Source organism: Strigops habroptila, chromosome Z (assembly GCF_004027225.2).
Source record: "Strigops habroptila isolate Jane chromosome Z, bStrHab1.2.pri, whole genome shotgun sequence".
Taxonomy (NCBI): Eukaryota; Metazoa; Chordata; class Aves; order Psittaciformes; family Psittacidae; genus Strigops; species Strigops habroptila.
In genome coordinates, this window is record NC_044302.2 from 76105142 (window position 1) to 76121616 (window position 16475).

Sequence of the window (16475 nt, forward strand, 5' to 3'; positions counted from 1 at the left end):
AGTAGAGATAAAGCTATTCTGATGGGTCATGAAAAAGTAGTGAAGAGAAAATCATAGGTAAATGAAAAAGCATAACAAAGAATAGAAGTTAGTTTAAAGTCAGTTCTTCCTGATTAAGCTAAACTCCCTAGTAAAGAAATAATGCAGGTATGATTGTTTACTATTTCTTCTGAAGCAAAATTAACAGAGCTTCCTTAATCTAAATGCTAGTGAAAAGCAAACAACATATAACCATAAACACCACTGTTACTAATGCATCCCAAAACCCTAAGTTTATACAGACCAAGTAATAAAGTAAAACTGGAATAGAGTGACTGAACTAAAAGAGCGAGAATGATTCTTATTAGTGACATGATTAGTCATGACACAAAACCTTTTCAAGGTAACTCTCACTTCCAAATAATTGTACTCTAAATACTCATTTATCTATCATGGCAGCCAGGTAGGCGCAAAAACAGTTTGATGAAGTATACTGCACATAAGGGCACCTCTTTTTGCATTATTACTCCAAAACTTTAAGTGTCTGCATCACAAAATATATGGAACTGTCATCTGAACAATACTATCATCTGAAAGTGATGTCAGAGACCTCTTCAGTGAACATGCTTTCCTAAATCTACTCTTGTGCAAAATGCACATGTACTATATATGAGCTCCATATGTTTTTCAAACAGAAGCTATTAGAAAACTTAAGCCAAAAAAGTTCTATCATTGTTCTTGTAAGCTCAACACATAGCTTTGCAAATACTACCTGGAGTCTTACGGCGAACGGCATCATCTGCTGCACCTGAAGATCTGCCACCCGCTCTCAGCTCTGAAGCAGGTTCTGACCTCTTAGAGAAACACTGGTCAAACTTCGGAGTCACTACCGCATAACGAAGCAGCTCTTCGTATTCATCCTGTCCCAAGGTGATGACAAATAATTACAAAGCTACAATGACTTTTCTAAAAACTAGGTATATGTAGGAATATACAGGAGTGTATATATATATACACACACACGTAGGAGTGGAAATGGTTTTCAATAATTTTGGGGAGCTTTTTAAATTATTATCATCATGGCTAAAAGTAAGAGGATTTCCCTTAAAGTAGTAAGAGCAAGCTGTTTTCCTACCATGATGATAATAATAATTTACCTTTCTCCTGTTTCATGTTCACTCCAATTACAGCTAGATGTACTGGAACAGTTACAAAGAAATACTTTGCTAGATGCCAGAACTGGATACTATAACAGGCATCTTAAACAAAAACATGAACTGGGGGTGGGGGGGGAAGTTCCACATCATGTAACCTATTAATCACCTGATATTATTTCTAAGCATTAGTACTACTGCAAAGAAAAATACATATTTTCATAGGCATGACAAAGATGCTACAGAACACGGTCACATTTCATATTCCGGAACATTACAATTTCTTTGTTGTGAGTTCTAAAACCAATCATCAAAAGACATTTGAGTATCCAGTATTTTCTTTAGATTGGACATAATTATTCTCACCTCGTATTATGAATTTTTAAAATTATATAGGTGTATGGAACATATATATGTAAGTCACAGAAAAGCCTTCCTGTTAAAAAGTTATAAACCAATCTAACTGGTGTGTGGCATTATACTATGTACTGAAGTAAGCCAATTAACATTTTCTAAAAATCTCTTAATTAAACAGACTTTCAGAATGAAAGTATTTATAGTTCAGTGCAAAACTGTACAAGCTGTATTATAGCTTAGACATACAAACCAGTAAGTAATTTAAAAAGTTCCAGTTGCAGTTAAATGCTGAAACCAATCAAAGCCACTAATTAACATTTGAGAAAAAAGGCCAGTTGGAAAGTACTAAACCAGGGCATTAATAATCATTCTTTCGTTACTTAATTCTATCTTTCTAATTCTGTTTAGTATCCTAATGAGGTCCCACCTCAGAAACCAATTGTGAACCAAGAAATTGTTTTTCTATTTAAGCTGGGGAAACTTAGAGTGGAAACAATCGGTTAAAAGTACCAATAAGCAGTAATATGTTTCTGAAGCTACCTGATGAAAAGGGTAACATCTTAAAACCTTCAGTGTGACCCTTGGGTTTCAACTAACTACAGAATTTAAGAAACTAGATTTTGTTCATTTTAGCTGAATTCCAGTTTTCTTTCGAATTTTGATTTCCCATCTTCTAACCTATCATGTTACAATGAAAAGGATAAATAAATGTATATGAAGCTATATAATTGCAAACAAATACATAGTATATATTTTTGATAGGCAAAAGGAAGTATCATGTTCCATGTAAAAAGGTATAGTTAGTTGTAAATCAACAAGTTATCAATTTCTCCATAACATACCTTTCTAAAGAAATACAGTTTAGATTTTATCATATGTCTCAAAAAAATCCCCCAAATAAATCCTATAGACTGCAATAAGAATACGTAAGACAGAAATGGAAACAGTAGTGAGTGATTAAGTGTATCATTTTAGTCTTAAATATTCTTTAACAACAACGCTGCAATTGGAATACAAGATTGACCAATATATTTCAAAAAAACCTAAAAAATTTCAAAAAAACCTAACAAAACAAAATTAACAATATATCTTTGGCTTACTTACTATTTTTGTTCTGCTTAAAACAAAACTTTAAAGTCAACCACAAAAATCCTGTTAAGAGCATAAAACTACAGGAATATACTTCAAAGCTTGAAGGTCAGAGTTTTGATCATTTAATGCACACTACCTTGGTTTTGCAGAAGTAAATAAATCAGTGTTGCAATGAGCAAAGGGCACAAGAGCATTTTAGAGGTTTCTTTTTTTTTTTTCCTTCATAAAGTATTGTAAAAACCTACAGATGCTGCTTAGAACTGTCCTTAGGATTGCAGCCAAATTCACTAGAGCAACATGAAAAGAATGGATTGAATGGACAAAGTTACGCAAAACTCAATTATAAGTAAATGGAAATTCTCTAAGAGCCAGTGGATTCATTTTATAAGGAAAAGTTAATAACCTGGCCTCTATTTAAAAGCACCCAAACAAAACAAAACGAAAAAGCCCATTCAAAATTCTGAAAAGCAATAGAGTACTTCCCTGTAGACATTCATATTGCCCAGCTCTGACCCCAGCATTCTTCTTTTCCAACAGTAACAGACTTCTGCAAGGAGAAGGAAAGGACTTTGGGCTTGTCTGGATTGGAGAAAAGGAGGCTGAGGGGCAATCTCGTTGCTCTCTACAGCTTCCTGAGGAGGGCAAGCGGAGAGGGAGAAGCTGATCTCTCCTTCCTGGGATCCAGTGACAGGATGCATAGGAATGGTTAAAAGCTGCACCCAGGGTGGGTTAAGACTGAACATTAGGAAGCACGTCTTCACCAAGAGGGTAGTCAAACACTGGAATAGGCCTCCTAGGGAGGTGGTCAATGCCTCAAGCCTGTCAGTGTTGAAGAGGCATTTGGACAATGCCCTTAATAACATGCTTTAACTTTTGGTCAGCCCTGAAGTGGTCTAGATGATTGTTGTAGGTTCCTTCCACCTGAAATATTCTGTTCTATTCTAGATGTGTTCTCAGTTGTGAAACAGTCAACAAGGTGGCCTTAGAACCTTCTTAAAAATCAATCACATCATAAAAGAAAATTTTAGTCTTTCCATATTAATGACACAACACCTTCATCTCGTTTTCTGACTACAAAAGGCTTTGGAAACACAGATGAATTACTATTGCTGAACAAAGATCAAGATAACTTTTCCACGAGATATGACCACAGATAGAGAAGCATACAAACTGCAGAAAGGAATTGCCCATAAACAGGCAGTATGAAAGGGACAAAAGGCAATCCACATGAAGAAAACCTCTTCAGAAATCCACTTAACAGTGCTTCTCTACATGCCCAGAAAAAAGTAAGAAAACTGTACTACTTTACTCATAGCTGTCATTGACCCATCTCTTTAGTTTTGATAAGAATTTTCACATAAATCGAAATTGCACAAAAGGGAATCCAAGTGAAGATATTTTAATCCCAGATTGGTTTTGTCTAATTTTCTTTACACTAACATTTTGATCATTTTCCTGTACACGTAAAACAAGAGATGCAAGTTTTGTTAGACTTCCTCGTATTCACCCTTTGCCAAATAAAATGCCATGACAGTGAACCCAATGAAGTTGCCTCTTTCCTACCTGAAGATCTGAAGAAACAGAACTGCCCCGAACAGTGTCTTTTGGTAAAACAGGACTTGTGCTTTTCTCCTCATCTGATGACATTCTGCACAAAGTTAGTCTATAAAACAGTAGAAGCTGAACTTCATTTTTCAGTTCCAGTATGTTTACTGTATGTCCACCAACATTTCCCCCCGAAAAAGAGATTCTGCTGTAGAAACTGCATCAACACCTGTGATCAATTCTGTGAGCTAAACTGATTGTACATTTTGTGTATATAATGCTAGGAAGGAAACTGCCTGACCCAAACCACACTCAGAAGACTTCCATTGACTTTAAAAAAAACAATGGAAGACACAAAAGCAACAATATAAAAGTTTTCTTTTATTTTACATGGACTGAATAAGTTTAATACCTAATACGTCATGATATAAAATACAAAATTTCATATAAATGCTAACTAAAATACATTGCTAGAGGGGAAAAAAACACCAAAAACTAAACCCACAAATGAAACAGATATATCTTCATAATAACTGAAGCCTTAATTCACAGATACATTCCTGTGTCAATCCCTCCTTCTTATTCACACTGTATTGCTTTAGAGATTACCAAGCTTGTTTCAGTACAGAATTCCAGTAGAGTGTCACAGGAACGACTAAGTTACATTATGATTTTTTCCCCCCCCTGAACTACCTAACGTACTGGCCAAGCTGTGATGATGCTCTGAACACTCCAGTTCAATAACCTGAAGCTCTCACTTAGTGGTCAATATCAGCATCCCTCCACTTTTTCAACTCTTCTTGCCTGATAGGCCCAGGAAGATGAACAGATATGGAAGGACAGGTAATGCTTTAGATTTCTAAGCAAGATAGTGAGGTATTCTTTGAACATTTGGGAAGCAGATGATCAGGCAGAACTGATAAGAAACTTGAAGACTTTCTGAAAGATGTATGTATACAGCAGCTTTGAATAGGTCCTTCAGCAAAGAACTGAAGCTCTTGTGATAGAACTTGGTAGAGTATGGGGAAAAAAGAACTCTGAAAGGTATTGGGGGCAGGGAATGAAAGGAATTACAGAATGAGTGGGAACTGAGTATTGAGCAATGTTAATTTGTTAATGAATGAATGGCAGAGTGATATAGTTGGCTGATGCACATGTAAAACAATCACTAGACACATTGAGCACGGAGCTGTCAGCAGAGAGTAAGTTTGGGAAGAGGACCACCATAAATAACAAGAAGAACTGACTGCTTGTAGAATGTAGCAAAAAACTATGCAATGAAAATTTATTTTTAGAGAGACCTTTAAGACTACCAATTATAATATTCTCAATTGTTTTTTAAACAGATGCATTTTCTGACATGTTATTTTTAGACTGCTAGTTGTACTGTCGTTAAATTGGCAGGAATATCCTCCTTGAGCACCATCATAATTTTTCAAAATGTCACAAAACCCGCAATAGCTCTCTATACAGGAATACAGATGGAAATTATTTTTTTGTTGCTTGAGTTATTCTAGAGGCTGATTCTTTGTGCACCACAAAAGCTCTCTCTGGCACAGGTATCTACACCTTTCAGAATGGCAAGTTTGTTTCTGAGCTTAAGATGGACATTATAAAAATGGTCTAAAGAAAATTTTAAATGCTGAGATTTCCTATAGCCCGAGGTTCAAAAGACATGATTACCATATCCCTACTTCCTGCTGAGCCCTAATATACTGACCATAGTTTTTATTACAAAGTATGAAGTCTTGGGAAGGTTTACTAAATACTTTCATTGCTGTATATTGGTCTGTAGATGAAATACTAAATAGATGAAAGAAGAAATACTAGCTTCCTCATCTTTTCCGTTTTTATTGTCTCCTGCTCTGATAATTTTCTTTCTTCCTCTGTCCCAGAAATTACTCCCTATCTGTTCCTTTTGCTTTGGCCTCTATACCTAATCAAGTAACTATACTAGTGCTCCCCCTTTCTTTAGTCAATATACTGTTTTAATAGCCAAAATATAGTTCTTCACTAGTCTTAAAAAGTCAGCTTCAATTCCATACGCCTTTGCTCTCATATAGTTTCTCAAATTGTGGGTCCTGACTACCCTAAAAATCCTGGAGGTATGAAAATGTGCGTGTGTTGGGGGGTGAGGGGGCATTAGGGAGGCCAACTATATAGCACTTACAGGAATTAAAGGTGTATTTACAGCCATAAATTACAGACACTGTTCTCTTCCCTTCTAAGTCCACTTAAAAAAGTAGTAAACTGCCATCAAGTCTGAGAAACCGGACGGCAAATGGACTTTCATGTGAAGACAGACAAGTCCAAAGAAACAGAAAAGAAAGGTTTCTTCAAAAAAAAAAACAAACAAACAAAACAAACCCAAAAAACCCCCAAAAAACAAACAAAAAAAAACCCCCAAACATTCCTCCAATAACTTAAAACCACTGTCCTGACTTCTATTTTCAGGTTTTTGAGATCATGCCCTGACACTCAGTCTCATGTATCTAGTTCTCTGATTATCACTGAAACTAACTCCTAAGTTTGTGGTCTTCCAAAATTCAAAAGCTTCCTTCACTACAAGTGATGCTATCCCTCCACTCCAGGCCACTCTTTCCCTTCAAATCTCTAACTGCAGTTTACCTGTTTGACATCATCTTATAAGAGTCACTCACTGTCACCTCAAGCGCAGTGCATTTGCCTCCTCTTCCCATCCCTTTTCTTTATGGTCGAGCTTTCCTCACATTTGTTTTGCCTGTCTGTACCTCTAATACTTGTCTCCAGAGTCTAATCTTGCAATTTGATTATTGTGACATTCCAGTGAAAATCCCAGTAAACGTACAATTCTAGAAATCTGCTTGTGTACAGAACAACAGATTGGATTACTAGAGTAACTTAATACACTTCTTTCAAGCCAGTGTTTACATACATCAATTGCCATGTTATGCTACGAATAACTTCTCTGCTTTGATCTCAGTGAACAAACAGTAAGTTTAAGAAAATACTGGATAAGTTTCTAAAAGAGAAATCGCTTTCCAAATAATTTAACAGTGCCTTCAGATCAGAGGACTCAACAGCTATCAAAGAGAACTACTTCACCTTCCAGTAGACACAGGACATGCTATTTCCCCTTAACTATACTCCCTTACAAAGCAGCACTGCTCAAGTCCACATTTTTAAGCTTCTCACTGCAGCACCTCTGCAACCACACCACAGTGACCACTGCTGCCATGCCAACTAACAACAGTGAAGTCACGCCGCAGAGTCACGCAGACACCAGGCAGGCACACGGCTGGGAGCACAGTTCCGCAGGGGAACAGGAAATTCTCTTACAGGGCCTTCAAGGCAACCAGCTCTACCACGCGGGGACACAGGCCCCCTCAGGGGGTGGTGGGCAGGGGGGGAGGGGGATTGGCCACGGGCACCCCGCCGGTCGGGCCCCCCGTGCTCACGGGGACGGTGCAGTGTCGGGGACGGTGCAGTGTCAGTCACGGCGCCCCGGCCGCCCCCCGCCGCCCCTCTCACCTGCGGGCACCAGCGGCCGCGGGCCGCCGAGCGAGGCGGTTCAAACTACCGCAGCGGAAGAAGAACCACGTCTTTGATAGGCTCAAGGCGCGCTTACAAACTATTCCCCGATTCGACAGTTTGTCGGCAAAACAGCCAATTAAAATGCTCGGCCGGCGGGCATGTGGGCGGGCCAGTCCGTCCGCACGGTCCGTCCTCCTCCGCGCTGCGGCCGCTCCGCCTCCCGCCCGCCGCCGCCCGCCGGCGGCTGCCGCGCGCTGATTGGCTGCGGCGCTCCCGCGGCCGGTGCGCGGGCCGCTGCCGGCCGTTGGCGGGGCGGGGCGGCGCTGTGGTGCCGGTGTGGGCGGGCGGAGCCGGTGGCTGTGCTGCGGCGGCACCTACCGGCTGCCGCGGCCGTGGTGAGCGGCCCTGGCAGCGCGGGGAGCACATTGCGAGCCTAAGGGCTTGGTGCGGGAGCTGGTGTTACCCGTGTTGAGCAGCCGCTGAGGGGCGTTCCTGTGGAGAATGGAGTTTAAAAAAAAAGAGAGGATTCTTAAGTGGAACTGCTTCGTTCTTCAGTGTTTCCGCCTACGGTAATTATGAAGCTAGGAGATCGCCCCGACTACGAGCTTTAATTAGCTTTTGCAGTGATGTTTCAGGCGGAGCTCTGGGCTAACGGTTTCCAGCATTTCTCTCTAATGCAGCCTTTCCATTAAGCTTTTCGTAGGTAGACACGCTAAATGAATTCAGCTATGTGTAACGCACCCCATCTGAGGCAAAGCTGCTGGGTCAGCAGTTGCAGCAGCATGCTCAGTGTGATCCCGGAGAGAACTGCTTTTATTGATGTAATCTCAGAGCTATCATAAACAGAAGTTCAACACAAAGTTTTAAAGATTTTCAATTAGGAATCAAGGAGTGGAGAGTCCTTCTGTTTGTTGGTTTTCATTTTACCGTCTTAATTGTTCTTTCTGTAATGCAAACTGTGACATAGAAAATCTTTCCAAAATAATTTAAAGCACTGAACTCTGGCTGCAGCTGTACCATCTGGTATACTGGAGCCACAGATGTCCTGGTGAAGCTCCACAGTATGTGAATATACCTTATATTGCAGCAACATTTTGTCTGACAGCATGAGAAGGATAGGACAGATGTAAAATACCCTAACATCCACAAAACTGTAATTTATAATTTGCCCTTTGTAAACATTTACAGCAATATAAGGATCTTGTTTTAGAGTCTTTTACATCTGTGAAAAACAGTTAAATAAGGAAACCATCACAAGATTTCATCTCTCTTAGAGACATTAACTTCTCCTAAAGTGAGCTTTCTTTCCATAGTGAAAGGCCTAGTTCAATGTTTGGATTTTTTTCCCCAAGAAATTTGGCTATTGAAGCATCTACTAAATTGTTAATTTCCCCTGATGCAAATCTTCACTAATGTGGAGTGCTTTTGCTTCTGCTGCTTCCCACTTTTGTGTCTGAGCCATACAGAACATGATCAACCCAAGACTACAGTTCCTCTTTTCAAACTGTGCAAGATATATTAATGCAAAAATGCCTACTTTCTAGGTAATTTCTCCAGAAAAAAAAAAAAAAAAAGACCAGTTATCCCAGCGATGGTTTGGTAAGATTAGTAGGCTGGTAGAAATAGGATCTTTGTGGTTTTGTTGGGTTTTTTTCCTTCTTTTTTTTTGATTTTCTCTTTTTAACAGATTTTTTTCCAGGGATTCAAGATAAATCTTTTATGGCATATATTGGGTATCTTTTTTACATTTTCGTAACTTTCCTATTGTTATATATGTTATATTGTTCTCTGTTGTATTTATAATGTGATTATGTATTTGTGATGAAAATCAATTGCCATATCTTACCTCAAGTTCAGCATGAATCGCAACCAGATGTCTGCAGAGGCATCAACATAAGCTGTTTCCTTACCTCAGCCATATGCTTTCACGCAGTAAACTAAATTCTTCATTCCTACTTTTCTGAAACCTTGTCTTTAATCCCAGTCATCACTTGAATCTATAGGAAGTGACCGACAACTATCCGAATTAACAGAAAGCATTGCCCTCTATCAGCCTCAATTCTTCATTCTAGCAATTGACACAGTAACCATCTGTTGATTTGAGGTATTCTATTTTTCTTTTCTAAAGATTTAGTTATAATTTCAGTTTAGCATTAGCTAAAGAGAGGTGCTGACTTTGTTAATATTAAATGCTTTAGCAATTGGCACTTATTTAGACTTTTCCTTAGGCCTGGGAGTTCAAGGAAGAAAACAGATTTCCCATATTTTTCCATAAATTTGTAACTATACCTAGAGTCTTTCCTAGGTTATAATAAAGTAAGATAAGCATTTTCTAAAACTAAATTTGAATCATTCCCTATGTACTAACACCACTATGGATTCAGCAGTGTAGTCTTGAAGATCCTGCAGTGAACCAAACCCTACAGCTCTTGATTACCAAACAATAATACAGCCCCAACCTTAAGCCTTGTCTAAGTCTTAACCAGTTAATTCATATTTGTTCCAAATCCAAACATATTTGTCTTTTGCTGTGTTGGCTTCCATCTTAGCCAAGTACATGCTCAGAACTGAACAATAAACAAGCATTTGGTCATTCCTTTTCCAAAACTTGGCCCTTGGCCCTTGCTTTTAGCCTAGGTCATAGAAGAGTTAGAAACATCTTCACCAAAACCTAAACACAATTGGTTTTATTGTCATAAACTGCATTTATTGTCTGAGACCTAGGATGGAACCTTCCACTGGTTTTCTTGTCATAAACTGCATTTATTGTCCGAGACCTAGGATGGAACCTTCCACTGGCAGAAGTGACAAGCGTGTCATTGGGTTTGCTGCACATGGGCTTTATTAGACACTGGTTATGACTGAAAATGGGAAAGTGGATAGGTTCAGTTTTGAAGCCAGCAGGGCGTGAAGATGAGTTTCATTCCAGGATACTGTGAGGTCTCCAGGCAGGGGATGGAGTTGTTAATCTATAGAAATGACTGTCTAGTCACTGTTTTTGTGGGGTTTATGGCATTTGTTTAAGAATAGTTGTTGCTTTTGACTGCAGCATCTGGTAAGGTCTGCATTATTTGGTAAGCAAGAACTCCAGCCTGAGTGACTCTTCACTATTGTGCAGTCATTGTGTTTCATTAAGACCTATGATGATACTTGATGAGGTTAGTTTCCAGAAAAACAGAATGGAATGACTGCATTTGCTGATGGATTGTAGTAAGGATGGATGAACAGATGGCTTCAGAGAAAAATCTTCAATTGATTTGGTTGTAGGTATCTCTGATAGGGTCTTCGGTATGAGTTAGGGTTAAATTTGGGGTAAAAAAGAAATGCATTTTGTAAGGTTTGCATGAATAGGAAGAGCACTGGCCTCACAGCTTGTCCTGGCACTATTCCTTTCTTTGGAATGCTAAACTGAACCTGTCATGCAGCTGTAATCATATCTTGGTGACCAGTGCCTACACCAAAGCAAGGCGTAATCTATTTTCCCTTGCCACAGCTGACTTTTCTGCAAGGTCACAGCTGAGGGAAGATTTTGTAATTAACCAAAGTATTCCTGTATAAAAGGAAGTAGGGTTTTTACTGTACCCTAACATGAATTTGAAGGACTGGACCATCCCTAAACTCTAAAATAAAGGTCATGAGGAATAACACTGTGACTGGACTGACTTGGCCCCCATATAAAAGGCCACAAGGCAGAGTGGCATTTGCAGTCATGAAACATGACAGGATATCTGGTTGCAGGACTTCCTCTACATATATTTCTAGTATTTAAGAAGCAATATATTAAAGAGTGAGAGAAAAGCTCCTCCAAAGAGCAATTTTAGAGCAATTCACTAAATCCAAACAAGCTTTTCTGATCCATGCAACTACTGAAAATCAGCCTCCACATTTAGGTATTTATTTGGTGTTTGAAATAAGGTCACGTGAATGTAGAACTACAGTAACATTTTGAAATGCTTGGCCACATCTAACTTTTCAACAAGGCTTATGTTTGTCTGGTGCACGTAAGTGAAACAGAACACAAGTTCCTTGTCTTGGACATAGAGACATGACGTATGTTCTGTCATGAGCGTGTATGCTCTAAACTGGAGAGATGTGAATTTGACGGATGGACTGTTTGGTGGACAAGGAATTGGCTGGATGGTTGCATCCAGAAGGTAGTGGTCAATGGCTCAATGTCTGGATGGACACCAGTGACATTTGGCACTCTCAGGGGTCTGTACTGGGACCAGTGCTGTTTAATATCTTCATCAATGACATAGACAGTAGGATTGAGTGTGCTGTCAGCAAGTCGATATCAAGCTGAGTGGTGCAGTTGACACACCTGAGGGACGGGAAGCTATCCAGCGGGACTTCGACAGGCTTCAGAGGTGGGCCCATGCGAACCTCATGAGGTTCAATGGGGCCAAGTGCAGGGTCCTGGGGTTGGGGTTGTTCAGCCTGCAGAAGACTCCAGGGAGACCTTATTGCAGTCTTTCAATTCTTGAAAGGGGCCTATAAGAAAGATGGGGACAGACTTTTTAGCATGGCCTGTTGTGATAGGACCGAGAAGTGATGGTTTAAAACTAAAAGAGGGGAGATTCAGGCTGGATGTGAGGAAGAAATTCTTTACAATGAGGGTGGGTAAAATAGTGGCACAGGTTGCCCAGAGAGGCAGTGGATGCACCATCCCTGGAGACATTCAAGGCCAAGTGGATGTGGTTCTGGGCAACCTGATCTAGTTCAAGATGTCCCTGCTCATTGCAGGGGGTTGTACTAGACGACCTTTGGAGGTCCCTTCCAGCACCAACTACTCTATGATTCCACGATCATCTGTTAATGCTAATTTGTATTGCACACTGCCGGTATAAAAAAATCTAGTAAATCTTTCTGCATAAAGTAGTTTTTTAAATACATGACTGCATTTGGTACATAAGCCTTTAAATATGTGTTTAGTTTTCAGTCTTATCTCTTTGGGGAAATGCAGACGTTTGAAAATTGAAGAAGATTGCAATGGGTACTCAAACCAGTCTTTGTGATGCAAACATCTACTGCTACTTTGTAATTAGGCGCATAAAAAGCAAAGGCTGATTACTAGAACAAAGAGATAATTGTAGATAGAGAGAGAGCAATGAAATGACAGTAATTACCCTACTCCCACACTGTCGGTATTGTGGAGTTATCTGATAAAAAGTTCTGTGGCAACTTTCTGATTCTGAATTGTATCTCAAAAATACCAGTAATCTTTAATGTTGGATTCTATAGTACAGTAGAACATCGAATTATTTTCACAGGGAGAAGGAGATTTTCCCATGCTTTTATGATCACATATATTCATATGCTGCCCTAGCCAAGCAAATGCCACAGCAGTGATCGGAGCCAGGCAAAGGCTGGTACTGTTGTGGGTTTTTTTTAAGGAAATAGGGAGAAGGGAAGTAGGAGGAAGAAGGTTGAATGGATTTAATAGCATTAGCACATCTAATAACAAAAGGTCATCTTTGTTCTTTGAAACAGTTTTTGAAGGACTCAAAGTGCAAAGTAAACATAGTCTAGTTTACATGAAACATTAATGAATTTTTAGTGTTGCCCATAGTTCTGTAGCTTGTTGAAAGACCTTTTCAATGTTGTGTTTTCCATTTTTTCTCCATATCTGTTGTGATTGCTGTGATGGAAAAGCAGATGCTTTGTAGTAACTTATGTGTGAATATTGGAGTGATTACTATTTGACTCTACCAGGTTAACTATTTGGCTATTTACTGTGTGAACACAAGATCTGTCTCCTGCCATGTGCAGTGTTAGATGCAGCTGTGGCCTCTAGGTAGATCTGTGCCTTGTGCGGTATAGTCTCACCATTTCTCTTCCGCTCCATGGCTCCACATGCCTCAGACAGAAGTACTGAGCGACTGGAGGTGAAGAGCCAGGCACAAAGCACCAAGCTGTGTCTTTTGGGGCTTCACATTCAAAGGACTGTCATGTTATAGCTACTGCCTTGTGCAGTGAGGCCTTTGTAATTGCATGGTCCAGGACCAATCCTTGCCCATCAACTAAACTGAAATATTAAACATAGCTGATTGTCAGATCACCCATTTCAAGACTCATATAAAATTTTTTTGTTCCAACTGAAATAAAGAAACATTTTTCAAAGCACCATCATTTTGTACACAATTGAAATCCTAATTTTAGACAAAAAATAATGGCTAATGTTAATGCATATGGGCACTGTGGCAGTTCAGTTCAATGTATTTTGAAAGCTTCCAGCATTCTTTTCCAGTGACAATAATAATAGTAACAATCATATCTTGTGAATATTGAACACCTCAGTGATGTAGGGCTTTAATTTGTAATATCCCACTCTTCCCTTGCAGAAATGGTGTTCTGACTATGTAATTTGTTATATAATGGTTAGTGTGTATCAAGTATATATCCTTTTCAGAGAAAACGTGAATTGGAATCAGTATTGAGAGATTGAAAATAGTTTGGAATCTAGTATCTGCTATGTCTGAAAATACATTCTCCCTTTTTTTTCCACAGATGCATCAGCTTATAGCTTGACAGACACAAGACAGTGTTGATGAGCCTATACATGCTACAGGCTTACTGAATGTATTCATATATACTTAAAAGTTTCTCCTTAGGGCATCTGAATTTTTTCACTGGAGTAAGCTTTTCCATATCATTGTCAGTCTTTTCCCCACCAGTAACAACCTATCATGGCTGAAGTTATGAATAGATTTTGCATGAATTGCAAGAAAGTTTTTTCTACTGTAATGACTTACTGGCATGTTAGATAAAGATTTTCAGTTACATGGAAAGAAGTGCTTCTCTTACAGTGCATTGGGTAATGATACATTCACCTGTTCTTCTACGTAGACCACTTAATAGCAATGCATTGTTTATATATTTTTAATAATTAGAAGAATAATTTTTGTTGCAGACTTATGAATTGGGAAAAAAAAAAAACCAACAAAAAACCAACACACCACCCCCCACCCCCCCAAACCCCAGCTTGATAATGTTTTACTATGTCATGGATACTCTGCATAAGCCAAACCAGCATTGTAAGCCATGGAATCATGAGTATGTTCCTGCTATAGGAAACATTCCTGAACTGTCCAAAAAACATCTGTCAACAATTTTGCCAAAAAGCACCTGGAATATTTTTGTAGTAATGCTACTTTCTCTTTTTAAACTGTAGAGAAGTGGTGATCAATTAAATCTCTTTTCACAGGAAATCAAAAGATCAATGACCCCAGAGATCTGTCAGTGGCAGGGTGCACATGTACAACGTATTTGTGATGACATATTTTGCTGCAGGGATAGTAGAATACCACTGTGCTTATAGGGTATTGAATGACCAGAAAATGCACGTCAGCTTCTTTGAAGACTGACATTAAGGCTGCCCATAAATCTGCTATTGAAAATCACGTCTGAAGAATGAATACTGGTTTGTAATAGTTCCTTAGAGCAGCATATAGGGTTTTTTAAAAAGGGAAAAGTGTATTTCTTATATGGTTTTATATAGGAGTATATAGAAAGCAGCTGGCAGCAATTAAAACTGTTTTCTTTGGAAATAAGTAAAAGGTTTTCCAAGCTTAATTGTATTAACAATCTGTTCCTAAGGAAAACACTATAAATAGCAATTGTGAGCTTATTGCTGTCTTTAAAAATCTGTGCACTTTACTTGCTTTACCACTTTCAAGAGGTTCTTTGCACAAAGGAGTACTGGGCAGGTAATTTGAACAAGGTTTCCGTTATAAAGCACAGATCTGTTTGGTAAATGATGTGCAAGAAAAGCTTGAAATTATTAATGTGAGGCAGACTTTCATCCTCCCCCTAAAAGCAGCCTATTTACATGAGTGAGTGTGTAACAGCCATAAAGTTTCAGCATCTCTCGAGCACCTTATGACAGGATCAACACGTTGGTTGTTGACAGCTGTAAACATGTATATTTGCATTCCGGTTTGAATGCTTCCAGCTCATTTGCCCTCTCTCCCCGTTCGCAGGCAAGTTCCGCAGTCCCACTTCTTGCCTGCTCCGCATCATGACAGTTTCTTTCGTCAGAGCGGATTTCTTTGCAAGACGTGAGTCAGCAAGGAATGGAGCTGACGGCATTGCCGGGATGGGTCACGCCGAGATGTGCCTCTGCAGTGACGCAGCCTTGGCTCATACAGAAGTCAGCAAGGATTTTTACATCAACTCTACAGCAGGTGGCAACATATCATGCTGCTCTGCTCGTGAGCAGGATTAAAAGAAACAAACACCTATAATGTGCAGCAGTCTGTAGAATCCAGTAAGTATAGGAAGGAGAAAGCAGCTTTAGGTGTTGAATCCTCATTTGTTCATTGCCTGATCCCCCGGGTACTTTTTTCAGCTTTGAAGGAGCATTGCTATATTAAAGAGCTCTGAAAACTCTCCAGTCAGCTTGAGATGTTCCACAAGAGGTGTTGTGACATTCAGCTATCAGGATAGCTCTCTGGACATACCCCAAGACTCTGTGTGTACTAGGATGAAAATATATCAGGTTGAAGCTTGAGCTTGCATTGCTTAAGATGTATAGAAACTCAAAGCTGTCTGAAAGCCACCATCTCTTGTCACTGTGCTTGCCAGGTTGAGGATGCGGCAAAGGTCACTTAGTTTGGTTCCTCTCCCTTAGATCACAGCACAGATTATGACCAAATGTTTTAGATACCTTTTAAAGTTATAGGATTTTCTAGAATTTGGGGCTTAGTGGAAACTTACGCTCTTTTGACAGTCAGATTCTATACTAATATAAGCAACCGTTCTTGATTACTCCTACAATCATGAATGTAGTAGCAATATCTTGGCTCTGCTACTCCTTGTTTTGTTTTTGGAAACCAG

At 39.4% G+C, this 16475-nt stretch overlaps 1 protein-coding gene across 3 annotated transcripts in view; it reads right to left on the reverse strand.

The window, feature by feature from the left end:
• The window catches only part of POC5 (POC5 centriolar protein), a 28865-nt gene extending 21132 nt beyond the window's left edge, over positions 1 to 7733 (reverse strand). Inside the window, exons 1-3 of one of the 3 annotated variants that reach the window (XM_030470876.1) lie at positions 7638 to 7733; positions 4146 to 4245; positions 752 to 899 (exon numbers count right to left, since the gene is read on the reverse strand). In XM_030470876.1, coding sequence (XP_030326736.1) covers positions 752 to 899; positions 4146 to 4229 — 232 coding nt within the window. In that variant the 5' untranslated portion in view covers positions 4230 to 4245; positions 7638 to 7733. The remainder of the gene's footprint in view (positions 1 to 751; positions 900 to 4145; positions 4246 to 7637) is intronic. The other 2 variants (XM_030470877.1, XM_030470878.1) reach the window with 2 other exon arrangements.
• Positions 7734 to 16475: the final 8742 nt, after the last annotated feature.